The sequence below is a fragment of the Chionomys nivalis genome, chromosome 4 (assembly GCF_950005125.1).
Source record: "Chionomys nivalis chromosome 4, mChiNiv1.1, whole genome shotgun sequence".
NCBI classification, from domain to species: domain Eukaryota; kingdom Metazoa; phylum Chordata; class Mammalia; order Rodentia; family Cricetidae; genus Chionomys; species Chionomys nivalis.
Genome location: NC_080089.1, coordinates 71189767 through 71204620, shown reverse-complemented (window position 1 = coordinate 71204620; position 14854 = coordinate 71189767). Strand labels below are relative to the sequence as shown.

The 14854-nt window shown below is 36.1% G+C and overlaps 1 protein-coding gene across 2 annotated transcripts in view; it reads left to right on the top strand.

Moving 5' to 3' along the window:
- Nucleotides 1-14854, top strand: part of Tcf12 (transcription factor 12) — a 270782-nt gene that overhangs the window by 217729 nt on the left and 38199 nt on the right. For both annotated transcript variants that reach the window (XM_057766680.1, XM_057766681.1), the window contains exons 9-12: nt 8937-9042; nt 10448-10587; nt 11047-11191; nt 11511-11575. In XM_057766680.1, coding sequence (XP_057622663.1) covers nt 8937-9042; nt 10448-10587; nt 11047-11191; nt 11511-11575 — 456 coding nt within the window. The remainder of the gene's footprint in view (nt 1-8936; nt 9043-10447; nt 10588-11046; nt 11192-11510; nt 11576-14854) is intronic.

Here is a 14854-nt window from a genome sequence, read left to right as displayed (position 1 = left end):
CATGGCCTAGCTGGTCTGATAAAGATGTGTGGTTTGAAAATTGATAGCCCTGTGCCTAACATAGGTCAAAGGTGACTTACATGTTCTTGAAAAATACATAAAGCAATCATGCATTGTCTCAGTCCTGTGTCGTGAGAGTCTACACATCTTAGTGTTTTATACATGGTTCTCTAATAATTATGAGAATTTCATTTAAATTATAAGAAACATTCTTATAACTTTAGTTTTCTTCAGTAAGAATATTATGAAGTATGTAATTATGCTATCTAAAGAATATGTAAATAACAATCATCATTGTCATTTGAAAATGCTAGTCTACCAAGCTTTCATGTGAAAAGTAAAACTTTATTAATATTTTGACTCTAAAATGAAAAGTCCTTCAAATGTACTGTTATGGAATTTTGGTGGTGAATGGATTAAGTTTGAGGTTATTCTTTTGCTCCCTTCTACTGATTTAAGATGTTATGTAGAGCATTAATATTTTAAATGCTAGTAAGTTCCCATTGATTTCATTGTTAATACGGCATAGCAGGTGTTCTGAGAGAGTAAGTAGTTCTGGTCTAAGCATTTGTTTTTTAAGTTTTCAGTTTTGTTCCATGTTCCTTAAGGGTTTGAGATCTTTATAAAACCAATCAATGCTAAAACAAGTGAGATTAACCAGAGAGGAAGAGCCTGTGTTACTACGAGTGTGTGATTAGTGTTATATTGTTGGGATCGTGACAGACTTACTTCTGTTTTCCCACTATTTGAAAACAGATGTCTGTGTCACTGTGTGACTATACTATGCTTTGCACTGTCATTAGTAATTTTTGTGATAGGTTGGGGAAATAGAACTACTTTTGAACAATTATGTCTTTTTTAGGATTTTAAGAAATATCAAGAAATAGTAAATTTCCGAGGCTTTAAGAATTTAGCTGGCATTCAGTCCTCTTATTGACACAAGTGATGTTATTCAGTAAAAATGTAGAAAGTCTCGCAGGAACATTTAAGGCTGGCATTTCCACCTGTCTGTAATCTGAGTGGCCTCTTTTATTTTTTATTATTAGCTAGTTAATTGGTTCAAGGTGCCTTAAACCAAAAATACCTCAAACTTTCTAGGTATTTTCACCAATGAGAGACAGGACAAAAGTCAAAGTTGTAAACTTAAGCTGGAATCATATTTTGAACAACAAACTTCTTTGGATGGTATCTGGGTAAGAAAGACAGAAACCAATGCTATTATAAAGGCCATGAACCATGTCGAAAGCTTTGTCTGATTCCCTTAAGTCAGAAAGCTGTCTTCATGTTAAATGCTATGAGCCTCATTTCATAAATTAAGACAGTAAGATTGAGAGGCATGAAGTAATTTGTTTAAACCCCACCTAGGTAAGTTCTGAAATTTAGCCTAATTTCATCTCCAAGATAGGTCTTTTCCTTTATATAATCTTACAAGTAAATTTGTCTCTACAGTAAACTGAATCAGTTCTTGTTACCACTTGTGCTAAAAAATAGTCTATATTGCATAGCAAATGTAACTGGGAAAAGCACTAGAGTACCTTTAGATAAATTGTGGATGCCTGATCATAATGCTAATTGTCTCAATGTGGGGTGGCTTGTCAGGCTTTGGGTGCATGTGTGCACATCTTTGTCTGTGTGTGTGTGTGTGTGTGTGTGTGTTGTGTGCGTGCACATCTATGTATGACTGGTGTTAGAACGCAGGGCCTCACACATGGGTAACAAATACTTTACTACTGACATATATCTTCAGCCAAGTCAAGTAGGAATTTTCAATTTTTGAATAAGACACCTGTTAATTGTTATATGTGTTTAAAAAACATAAGAAATTAAACTATCTGATTCCTTCTAATATAATTAAATTACATTAAAAATTGGTTTAGCCTTTCTGTCCCCACATAATTTCTTTTTTTTTTTTGTAAGAATTAGAATAGCCGTGAACTCAAATTATATTGTATTTTGTTATAAGACTTATTTTTCAAGTGCATATTTTAATAATCATTGAAAGCATATACTTACCCCCACAAATGTGAAAGTATATAGAATTAAAGTTTTGTTCTTTTGGGGGGGTTAGTGTTAGTTACTTTGGGAGAAGAAAGTATAATAAATTCAAATGTGTAGACACCATCTGTGGACCCAGCATATTAAGTGTAATGTTATTATGATAGGAAACATGAAGTCATGCAAAAATTCTCTGAACAAGATATTGAATGATAAGAACATTTGCATAAATCTGTAGGGGGGGGGGCTGAAACTAATCTGTGAACTCTTGTCTTTTTTTCATGTAGATAACGCAAAGGTGATGTTACACTGTTCAGCATTACCTTAAGAAGGAAGGAAGGTCCAATCTGTTCCTTAGAAATGCCATTTTCTGGGGGAAAAAAAAAGATTATTTGAAAAAAAAACCCTTGCATTTATAAGATCAATGAAATATACTAAGTGATGTTAAAATTAATTTTTAAGATATGCCTCATTTAACGTGGGAGAAATTTCTACACAGTTAAAAATGGTAATATTAAAATGCTTGCTCCTCAACGAACCAGCAGTTAATTTTAAGATACTTTGCACAGAAAACTGTAAATACCAATTGTCCAAGAGAGGAAAGCTTTTATAATATAGACATGTTCCTGGAAATTTGGTGAAAAGAGAAGAGAAACCTACTGAATTAAGCGTATTTTTCCCACTTACAGAGGCCCAGTGAGCCTTACCAACTGGTTTGAAGAGGAGGACCTCAAATAGAGCTAACTTGTGTCTCTGCACTCAGTTCACTCTGCTTGGTGGTGTGCCTGTGGGCTCAGCACCTTTGCAACTTGGTGGGAACTCTCTAAATCTTTACTGATTACATGTGAAATTACCGTAAAAACTCTATAACAGATTGGATTTTATGGCAGTGTTATATTAATATACTGAAAGCATTAGGATATTTATTTGTCAAATCCAATTAAACTGCTAGTTGTAAATTGAGCTTAACATTTTTATGTAATTTCCTTTGAAGTTGTGTTTAATTTTAATTAGAGAGGAGACTAAATTTCAGTCTTCAAATCAACTAAAGGTTCATTTGTTTGTATGTGTCCTAGTGTACGTGTAGATCTATATATTTACAAATACTGGACACAAAGTAGTTAGATGACCATGTAGGAAATTATTTTCAGAACTGTCTGGAGTCCTACTGACTTTCTGGCACTTGTCAGAGCATAATTTTTAATGCCAAAATTTCATTTATTCTTTAACAACCTTGTTTTTAAAAATTCAGATCTTAGAAATTTAAAAATAGAAACTACTCTGTTGTTTACTATTGTGAGTTAGCTTAATATATGTAATCAGCAAAAACTTAATTGAAAAGTAAATTTGTTTAAGAATTACCTCATTTTTGTATAATTGCATAAGCCATGAGATAATTCAAGTGGTTATTTCTGAATATAATATGTTTTTGTTTTGAAACTGTAATGATTAGGTAAATTAGCCAAGTGATTTATAAATTTTTGAAAGTTGTCATAAATGATATTGAGTATATTGATGCAAACTTAAAGAGGACTGTTATTAAAACCATCCTGACAGAGGAGCCAATAAAATTCTACACATGGAATGTTCAAAAAAAGATATCTACTTTTCCTTTTCCCCACGCTGGAAGTGTTGTTCCAACCCAGGACTTAGGTATGCTAGGCAAGTGCCCTACCACTTAGCCACACACCCAGCCATCCATGTTTCTTTATTCCTAATTAGATGATAGTTTTCAAAATGCTTTAAGAATTTGGATTGCTTTTTCATAGGCCCTGGAGTGTGTGAGATTTCAAAATTCTTCTTTCAACGTATTTTGTATAGCCTGAACTTCTGGATAAAGGACCATTTACTCATATGTGGTAGTTTAAGAAAATGAAATGCAAAATTCTGTTTTTTCTTTATACCATTTACAATCTCAGGTGACCACTGAATAATGACTGCTGCATTGCATGGCACATAGAATAGAATTTGCTTATCATCTGTAGGTCTTTTCATATTCTGGGAAAGGGCCCTTAAATTTATAGTCACACATCCTAAAGAGCACTCCCCCTCCTTGTCATTTAAGCTATTAAAAATAACAACCATCAGACTCTGATCTATTTTTCTTTTTAGCTAAAGCTTCTGATTTACTTTTTATTTATTTACTTTTCATCTTTTCTCAGTAGTTACCAGACTCTCTATGCTTCTTTGTTGTACAGGGCTGTTTCCAATATTAATTACAAAATGGGTGCATTGAAAAGAGATGTAGTGCACGTTGCCAATCTCTAGAGCTCCAGAATGTTCTCCCCCAAATTTGGAGGTCATTCCTATGTCTCAACTGAATCATCCAAGGTGGGGAGGAATCTGTCTTTGACAACTTGACTCCAGTTGGGTGCATGAACTAAAGTACCCTGAGCATAACTGCATAGTCACTGTTGGAGACAGTGCTGTGCTGTCTTTCTTAAACCTACCCTGGGGTGAGTGGGGTGAGAACATTCAAGAGATTGGTAAGAGTTTGTTCTCTTCAACCAGACTTAATGATGATGGAAAAGAAGTGTGGGTTTTGACTCACTTGTGTTCTGAGTTAAAAGTATCTATCTGTTCAGCAGATACCAAAAATGTGCCTTAACACCTTAAAAAGCAAAAAGGCACCTCTGCAATAGCTGCCTGTGCCTAACTTTCTGAAAACAAAGCTGGAATTCCCTGTCTAGAAATTAGATAGAACACCTTAAAATACTTAGTTGTCCCTTTCTCTAATATCTTAAAATTGATTCCTGATAGATTGTAATCATGTTAAATCATAACTACTCCTCTTTCTTAATTTTAAGATTGTTCGTTGTGCTACAGAATCATCCTTGAGATTTAAATATATCGTTAACTAGAATTTAAAAAAACCTAGCATCTGTGTACAGGTGATCGGATGACATAAGCGGTCTGGTTTTAATTTGTGGCCAGTACTGATTGTAACAAGGAAAGACTTGCTCTTTTTGTGGAACTGGCTGGCTGTTTCCCCGCATCTGGAGCTCATAAACTCCCTGACCACATCAGTTGTGCTTTGATCTGAACCCGAGACTGGCACAACTGCTATTCCATAGCTCTGCATCTGTGTTTTGCAGGTCATGGTTGAGATACCAGACGCAAAGTTAGAACAGTGCCAGGGGTCCTCTGAGAGCCACAGGCTGCAAAGTATTTCTATTATGATGAAAATTTGAAGTTGTACTAGTGTGTAAACAATAAAGTTGTTTAGGGTTTTATTTGCCATCTTTATTTGTACGATCTGTCTTTTTTTCATGGTGTTCAGGGGGTTGTTTTGTTGGGGTTTTTTGTTTGTCTGTTCTCTAGTTTTTTAAGACAGGATTTCTCTGTATAGCCCTGGCTATATTGGAACTTGTTCTGTAAATCAGGCCTGGAATTCAGTGTTGGGATTAAAGGCATGCATCACTATGTCCTGTTTTATCTTGTAAAAGTCCTTTTTATTCCCAAAACCTATGTTGTACAGAGATTATCTCTAAAAACTAACTTTGCCTCTAACATGAGGCTTCATTTTCCTGTTCAGCTTCAGTCTTCAAGTACAAGTGAGTATGCATGTGTTTTCCTCTAATTTGTTCTGTTTATCTTAGTTTCCTCATTTTGTGTGATAGCCATCATTCTTTATTTAGAAGCACTTTGTGAATCAAAGTAGATATATCTCTTTACTTTTGTCATAACGGCAGACTTCTAAAACGTTCTGAATCATAAGTCCATCATATTTGGCATACAAGGAACTGAAGGTACCAAAGACAGCTATAAATCAAGAAGTTATTTTGAAATTTAAGATGAAAAATTGTGTAGGTCTTTTTGTTGCATGAAATGATGCATCAAAACTGGAACTTTTTTATAATTCTCATGTGTGAGTTTCAAATATTTTGGGCTATAACTTGAATATATTGGATAAATTATAGAATTATTTCTGATAAAGTGTATGTGTAGTAAGAATAGATTTGTAATGAAAAGCACATGTTCTGATACTATCTTCTACATTTGATTCTGATTTGTATTTCCTAGCAAAGACTAGAAACTTCCTCTACTTTCTGTTTTTATAGTGTCCCTTGTTTTGGAGAATTCTGTGTAGAAAAGGCAAAAGACTCCCAGTTTTGCTAAAATTAGAAACTGAAGCTTTGTTGATTTTGTTTGCTTGCTTGTTTATTTACTTATTTAACACAGGATCTCACTCTGCAGCCTAAACTACTCTGGAACTTGCTGTGTTGCTGAGGCTAGCCTTGAATTTATGGGAGTCCTCCTGCTTCAGCCTCCTGAGTTTTAAGGTGACATTTGTGAACCACCATGCGAGGCTTTGGAAAGGAGAATTTAAGAAAAAATATATAGTCAAATTCCTTTCCTAAAAAACTTATAAGACACAAACACAATTACACAATTAAATATGCCATGGTGTTTCTCTTTTTTTTACACTAATAAAGTTAATTTTTTCTTGTATGTGTATGGGTGTTTTGGCTGTATGTACATTTGTACACCACTTGCATGCCTATTGCCCTTGGAGGCCAAAAGAGAGTATGGGATCCCCTGGAGCTGGAATTATGGATGGTTATGAACCTCCATGTGATGCTGGGGATAGAGCCTGGGTCCTCTCAAGAACAGCCAGTGTCTTTGACTGTTGAACCATTTCCTCCATTCCCCTGATGCAATCTTGTATGAGATAGGTTTAAAATAGAAAAGTGTGCTAATACGTGTATTGTCACACTTTCCTGTCGGGACCTTTTAGTTAATTTCTAAGAACATAGCTTTTCCAAACATCTCAGATACCACAGGTATACAATTTACTTTGAAGAGGTGACAGGAAACAAACATGAAAACCAATTCAAAGGAAAATACACATGTATGGTAGTATTAGCAGGACTAGTAAGAAGAGATGAAAAGGACTTTCTAACCTTTATGTACAATGGGCTATGCTTGTGTAAATAGAGTCATCTCTCACAAAACGTGTGACAAATAGCATCAAAAACTGACTAGTGGCAATACTGAACAGTGTAATTTCTTCTGTTGTCATGGTAGAAAGATGGTATATTAGCTAATTCTTACTTGCTACTTCCTGCACTATCAGAAGCACTGTGCTTTGATACCTCATCTCATCTGCCCCGTGAGGTACAGGATCAGGCTACCTTACAGATAAGAAATTTGAGCTTCAGGAAGATTGAGAACTCTATATGGTTAGTACCTTTTAGGAAGAGTAAATTTTGATAGCTTGTGAATTTATAATTAATAGTTTTTGTAAAAAAAATTTAATTGCTCCCATTTAACCTTGGTGTAAGAACCAGCACCCCCCACCCCCCAGGATCTTGTTTGCTTGGCTCATTCTGCCAGTGAGCTGTGTCCTTTGAATGTTCTTTCTCTTACCACTGTTTAAAAGCATTTGCTTAGATTAAAAATGCCACATTATGCCGGGTGGTGGTAGCGCACTCTTTTAATCCTAGCACTTGGGAGGCAGAGGCAGGCGGATCTCTGTGAGTTCGAGACCAGCCTGGTCTACAAGAGCTAGTTCCAGGACAGGCTCCAAAACCACAGAGAAACCCTGTCTCGGAAAAACCAACCAAACCAAAAAAAAAAAAAGCCACATTATATACTAACAGTCCTTTCCCCCACTTCTTTTTTTTTTTTTTTTTTGCTGGGGGGGGGGGGTCGAGATAGGGTTTCTCCGTGGCTTTGGAGCCTGTCTTGGTCTACAGGCTGGCCTCGAACTCACAGAGATCCGCCTGCCTCTGCCTCCCGAGTGCTGGGATTAAAGGCGTGCGCCACCACTGCCTGGCCCTTTCCCCCACTTGTAAGATATAACTGTTACAAAGTTTTTTCTATATAATTCCAGAATATCTCAATGATTATACATAGAATGTGTGTGTGTTTGTATATGTCTTCATAATGATAATGCTAACTTTTGCTAGTTAAGTGAAATTTAAATTTCTTTATAGTGAAATTTATAGGATGTACTCCTAACAAATTAAAACAGAATTAATTTCCTATGCCATTGAGATTAGCCACATCTTCTCCTTCCTTCTGATTCACTATACAGTCTATAAGTAGTCTTGTTTTCTTTTAAGACATTTTGATGGCAGGGTTGGTGTTAAGACAGTCTCACTCTTGCCAAAGTTGGTGTTGAACTTGAAGCCATCTGTCCTCCTTGGAGTGCAGGCGTTAGCCACTATGCCAAGCTTCATGTAAAGCTTTATTTGTTATTTGTTTTGTTTTCTAAAGTTCAGTAATTTTGAAAATACTGTGGTCATAGTTCATTCACTGTTTATTTGGCTGCCCATTTAGTTTTCTCAAGGATTATGAATGTTGGCCGTTTGACATTTCAAAATGTTCATAATTTCCTTATCTAGAGCAAATGTTCACTAAAAAGAAAGCATTACTGCCCTAACAAATAATCTTTTTCTTTAAGATATGTCAAACTTGGAAGTATACCTGAAATTTAAGAACTGAGACCTCTCAGCAGAATTTGATTCGATTTCCTAAGTTAAGGAAGTTGCTGTGCCTTTCATGCATGCCTTTTACCAGGATCATTTCATCTATTCTCTTTGTCTGAACTGCTGTAGTTTACAACAGTGGAAAGTTTGTGTGCTGCTTAATATTCAGAGACATTTGTTTGCCCCATCAGATTTCAAAACACAAGCTGCTAAGAAAATTATATTTTTCTGTCTGAGTGTCTTAGGCCTTTTTCAGCCACCTCTTATAATTGTCATAACAAGATGGAATGCATGAATATCTGAAGTAATTTATTTTCTAGTAACCAGCTAAAAAACAACATGTAGTTAGTAACCAAATTTGATGTCAACTGTGTAGCAATCTTTCTGTTTGTGATATGTACTAATGGAGATTAGTAGATGAGTCTTTTAGGTTCTTTGTGAAACATAGAATTCATTTTATGTAAATAATCATTTACATTTTAATTAAGTCACCTGTTTTGTTTTAAGGTATATGCACCATCCCCAAATTCTGACGATTTCAACCGTGAATCTCCTAGTTATCCATCTCCCAAGCCACCAACCAGTATGTTCGCTAGCACTTTCTTTATGCAAGGTAAGCACTACTAGCAGTTGTGAGAGCCAGCCAGAACTGTCAGTGTGTTGGCATTAAATGTGATAAAAAAGATAGCTGTACAGAAATTCAGACAATACTTTTCTAAGTATTTTTTTATGAAATCAGTTAAAATTTAGCCATACAATATTCTGGGGCATTTATTGCTAATTGTAATTTAATTAAATTATCCAACAGACCTTTGAAATGATCATCTACTTCTAACAGAAAAATTATCAAAGCTCTCTGTCTTAAAAGAAAACAAGACTACTTATAGACTGTATAGTGAATCAGAAGGAAGGTGAAGATGTGGCTAATCTCAGCGGCATAGGAAATTAATTCTGATTTAATTTGTTAGGAGAATGTTGAAATATGAAAGCTAGAAAGAGTAGTAGTTTATGATTTGCATAACAATCTCATAAAGAGTAAATATAAAGAACTGAGACATGTTAGAAAAGGTGTTGCATTTCTTCTAATTCCTGTCTGACAAATCATTTTTATTTGATCTCCTGTGGTTTGGTATTGTGGTAAATATATATGTGGGAGCTGTACATCACTACATAAATGGTTCCTCGACTGTGCTGTAGATGAAGCCACTGCTGACATCTCATTTGAAACCTCACTATATAATGTCACTTTTTACCCCATCATGCTGTGATAGAAACTTCTTCATTCCAAATTTTCAGAATGTCTAATATGATGTGTGTTGCCTATTATGGGTTAAGGCCTTTGGTTGAACATTTAGCCAAGAATTAAATCCAACTTGTCCCCAGACTTCAATTATTTATTACCTTTTTTGGTGTGAAGTATATGTTTTTTGAGAATTGTTTTAATAATCTACCTATTACAGTTTATACTGTTTTTGTTCTTGTTTATTTTACTATAAAAATCACTTTTTTAAAAATAGTAATTATGGGGGCTAAGAGGGAAGAAAACCTAAAAGAATACTAGGTTGGAAGGGGGAATGGTATCTGCAGGCATTGCTTGTCTCTGTTGCTGTGATAAAGCACCCTGACAAAAAGCAGCTTAGAGAAGGGTGACGATCCATCATAGCAGGGAAGTCAAGGCAGTGGGAATTACACAGATAAACACATCAGAGTCGAGAGCAGAGAAAAGCTAATGCATGTACACTCACCTTTTTTCACCCTTAAATAGGTCAGGGCGCACAGACAACAAAATAGTACCATTCACATTCGTTAACCCAGTTAAGAAAACCTCTTACAGACATGTCCTCAGCCAGTCTGATCTAGACAGTCCCTCGCTGAATTACTTTTCCAGGATGATTCTAGATTGTAGTAACTGGACAGTTGAACTCAATCGTCATTATACCCTTTATATTTTTTTGTACACAGTCAAAAGAAAAATTCTGGCTAGGGAAAACTTTGTTTTCTTTTTCTTTTTATTTTAGATGGGACCCACAGTTCTTCTGACCTTTGGAGTTCATCAAACGGGATGAGCCAGCCTGGTTTTAGTGGAATTCTGGGAACCTCAACTTCCCACATGTCTCAGTCCAGTAGTTATGGCAGCCTTCATTCACATGACCGCTTGGTAGGCTATCAAACAACATTTTGTTCTTAGCTCTTTTTGTATAAAAAATAATTAAACCAAAACTTGTGAACCTGGAAGTATTTATAGGCTTACTATACCAAAACTTTTTTCAGTGGGAGTGCCCTGTCACACAGTACTAACTTGTCATATGTCATACTCATTTTAACCTATTATACAGATTGTCAAGTGTATATTCCTGTTTAGAAAACGTGTGCTTTAAATTTTTTTTATTTGTGTGTGTGTGTGTGTGAGAGGGGGGGAGGGAGGGAGGGAGGGAGGGAGGGAGGGAGGGAGGGAGGGAGGGAGGGAGGGAGGGAGGGAGGGAGAGCATGTGTGCATGAGAGCACAGGGGTGGGGGGAATAAAACCTTCCTGCATGCTAAGCAAGTGCTCTACTACTAAGCAATAGCCCCGGCCTTCAGAAAACATGTACTATATCATGTCTTTTTTTCTTTTCTAGAGTTATCCTCCACATTCAGTGTCACCTACAGACATAAACACGAGTCTTCCGCCAATGTCCAGCTTCCACCGTGGCAGTACCAGCAGCTCACCATATGTTGCCACCTCCCATACTCCTCCCATCAATGGGTCAGATAGCATTCTAGGTGAGCTTCTGGGTTGGGGTAGCTTCCTAATCCTAATTTGAGAGTTTTATTGAAACCTATATTGTTCAATAAAATTTTTAGTAGTTAGTTTAAATAAAAATGAAAGAAGATAATTAACCTTTAAGTTTCACTAATCCAAAAACCAATAAGGAACTCATCTTTATTTTTATAGCTTGTTAAAGCACATAGAATGTTTCCGGATTCACTGTGACATGTGAGATCACAAGCCAGGATACCCTTGAAGTAATAGGTACATGCTTAAGAAAAAGTAACATTCCTGCTAGTCTTCTTGATTTGTTTACCTGTTTAAATCATCCAGGAGCCAGAGGGAATGCTGCTGGAAGCTCACAGACGGGTGATGCGCTTGGAAAGGCTTTGGCATCTGTAAGTATTGGGTACACATTCTACTGATGAACTAGGGTTAAGATTTTGTGGACAGTAAATGGCATAGTCATACTTTTAACGTAATTATGCATTTAAGAACTATTTTCTGAGCCGGGCAGTGGTGGCGCACGGCTTTTATCCCAGCACTCGAGAGACAGAAGCAGGCGGATCTCTGTGAGTTTGAGACCAGCCTGGTCTACAGGACCTAGCTCCAGGAACTGTTTTCTGTTTATATTGGTATATACCATTAAATTAATTTATGATAACACCACCTACTCCATACCTACAATAGCTGTATTTGTGGTTTCATTTTAATATGTCTTTATTTGAGTAGAAGAAATACAGGTAAAACAAAGGAATTTGGGAAAATATATGTAACTACTCAAGTGGCCCATTTAAATAAATCAAGAAGAGCCAAGAAAGAAAATCCAACTCATCTAATATGAAGGAAATGCCTTTATAAGGGTTTTCACAAGATGGAAAATACTGTTTGTTTGTTTGTGGAAAAAAGCAGTCAGCTACAGCTGGTTCACTAAGACCAGAGGGTGAGGCTCAGAATCATTGAAAGACTTGTGCTAAAATGAACAAAATGTATTAAAAGAGATTTTATAATATGGTACAGCTAGTCTTGATCACTTCAAAAAATAGGGACAACAGTGATCATCATTTAATATATATGACTCTTAAAATGTTAAAATTAGTTTGGTATGCTAAAGCCAGAAAGGAGAGAAGGGTGTTTGTTAATAATCTATAAGACTCAAATATACTTATTCAGCTTCAAATTATGTTTTCTGCCTTGTGAAGTTTCTCCTTAGACTTGTATTTTTTTTCCTCATCCTTTTGTCTTAAGCAGTATGCTTTTTAGAATTCCAGAGTTGTCTTATATTTTGTCTGCAATACAATGAACTTTCTCAAACATTTGCTGTTGATAGGGAAAGTAGAACTCTGATATGTGAGCAGCTGTTGAGCTCTTGAAGAAAGAAACTTCTTTATGTATTGTTTGAGTAAATAAACCTTTCTCTATAGCTGTAAGTCTGAGTTTTTTAAGAAATGAAGCCAAGTCAAACTCTTCTACCACATATGAAACCCTGTACACAGTGGAGTCCAGTAAATGTTTGTTGGATTTAATCTTGGAACATACGTAATAATGGTGGGGTACAAACCCACGGAAATGATCAACTGTGGTCTGAGTGCTGCCTAGTTGCTCGGCACTACACTAACCAGTTCCATGCCCTATTTCACCTAATCCTCAGGAACACCCTGCAAGACTGGCATTATTACCCCCTTATTATAGTTGGGGAAACTGAGGTTTAAAGGTTAAGGAATTGGGCTCAAAAGATGAAGTAGTTTGCCCTGGGGATCACTAGCTAGTAAGAGTAGAGCTCATATGCAATACAATTCCCCCTATCTAGCCTCAGAGTGCTCCTTTCCACTGCTTTGGGTATCTATGAAACTGTGCTATAGGGACTGTATTAGAAGTGTTGAGGATGATTAAAAGGAGTTGTCCTGCTTTTTTTTCTGAATTTAATCCCTGAAGAAAACTTGTATAGAAGAAAATTGCTCTTGGGTATTTAATTAGCATGCCATATTCCTCATTTTAGAATAACTAGTAACAGATAGTTTATTCATTTGTAAAAGGACATTTACATTTGACTCTTACTATTAAGCAAAATTTAAAAATAAAAACTCCATTTGGGAATCAATTTTTTTTCTCATAAGGTTTTGTTTTGTTTTTCTAAGGAAAATGTATATAAAGAAACCATTGTAGGGGCAGACAAGATTTTGTGATGTTCTCAGTGATCCTTCAAGCTTACTTTAGTTATCCTGACATCCTTGATTTTCCTTCCATATTATGAACAGCATACTAGCCAAACCAGGATGGTATTTGGAGGAAAAAAAAATCCAAATTCACTCAGAATGGAAGCCAGGGGGAAAAAAATGTTTAATCTAGCTAGTGGGTGGGCTTTAGTTGCTATGGAAACTCAACTCTGGATTGAATGAAACTCAGTCCTGTGTTGTTACTAGGCAGGAACAGCCAGGTCATTCCATAAATCATTTCTGTCATGGCTAAGAGTGATGCATTCCATCTGCTCCATCACTGCAGACCCTCACGTGCACGCTTCCTATCCCTTTCTTCAGACTCCCTTTATCTCCCCAGACAACACCAGTTTTCCTTGTAAACTCTCGTTCTCATAAGTAATGTTTAGTGTTTAAAATGTGCTAAAAAACAAAAGCAGTGAATTGTCTGGTGATTTGAAGAATTAGGAGAGATAAGAGGAAGAAACTTAATGAGAATTACATCTGAGAACTTGACATGTATATCAGAATTTTATGTTAAATATTTCAAATGGCTAGAATATGGTATCTTTAATATAATATAGCTTCTACTTTTCATGAGAAAACACTGCTGTTGTCATTAGAAGTTAATTCTAGTTCCCCAATTGCCTTAGAAGGTCTTTCATGTGTGAAACACCGGAGGGTACAATCTTTGTTCTTCAGTTTAGGTATTAAAGAACACACAGAATACTGCGTGATTAAACATGTAAGGCCAGATAATGCATTTGCAAAGGTTCCTTTATTTTAGGTTTAAGCCTGGATAATTGTGGTCTTAATCTCAGGATAGCAAGAAAGAGAATTGTACATGAAGGTATTTACACAAAGTCCCCAAAGCCCTATGGATTGTGCACTAGTTTAGATAATACACATGAGTAGATAGAAGGAAAGGAAAAATCTGTGTGTCCCTGAACGTTTGCCAGACAATCACCCTTTAAGACTGTGCCCATGGAGAGTTATATGGAGGAAGACACATCTGGTTTATTTCAGTGCTTAATACCATATCAAAACATTCAGTCTTTAATTTAGAAGAGATCAAACGAGAGGACTGTTTAACTTTGTTGATTATATCAGGCTTCTTTGTGATAATTTATGTTTTGATTTCAATGAGCTAGGGAGGGAAGAAGAGAAGGAGAAATGTGTGTGCTTTAATCTAGATAGTTAAATGGTCAGTAGTCTCTAACAAAAGAAAAGAAAATCCAGGGAAGTTGACAGTTTAGAAGTAATTCATGAAATAAGTTTCTTTGTTCCTTAGACTCAATAACATTAGCATAATAAAGATTAGCTGAAATGTGCAAAAGCTTCAGTGTTTAAAACCTTAGACTCTCAGTTCCAGGGTTGGCCTGGAGCTCCCCATTGTTTCTTTTTGTCTGAGGCTCTTTTCATTAGCCTCTGGCTTTATTGGCACCCTACTGATTGGAATGGACCATGACTGATAGGAGGAGG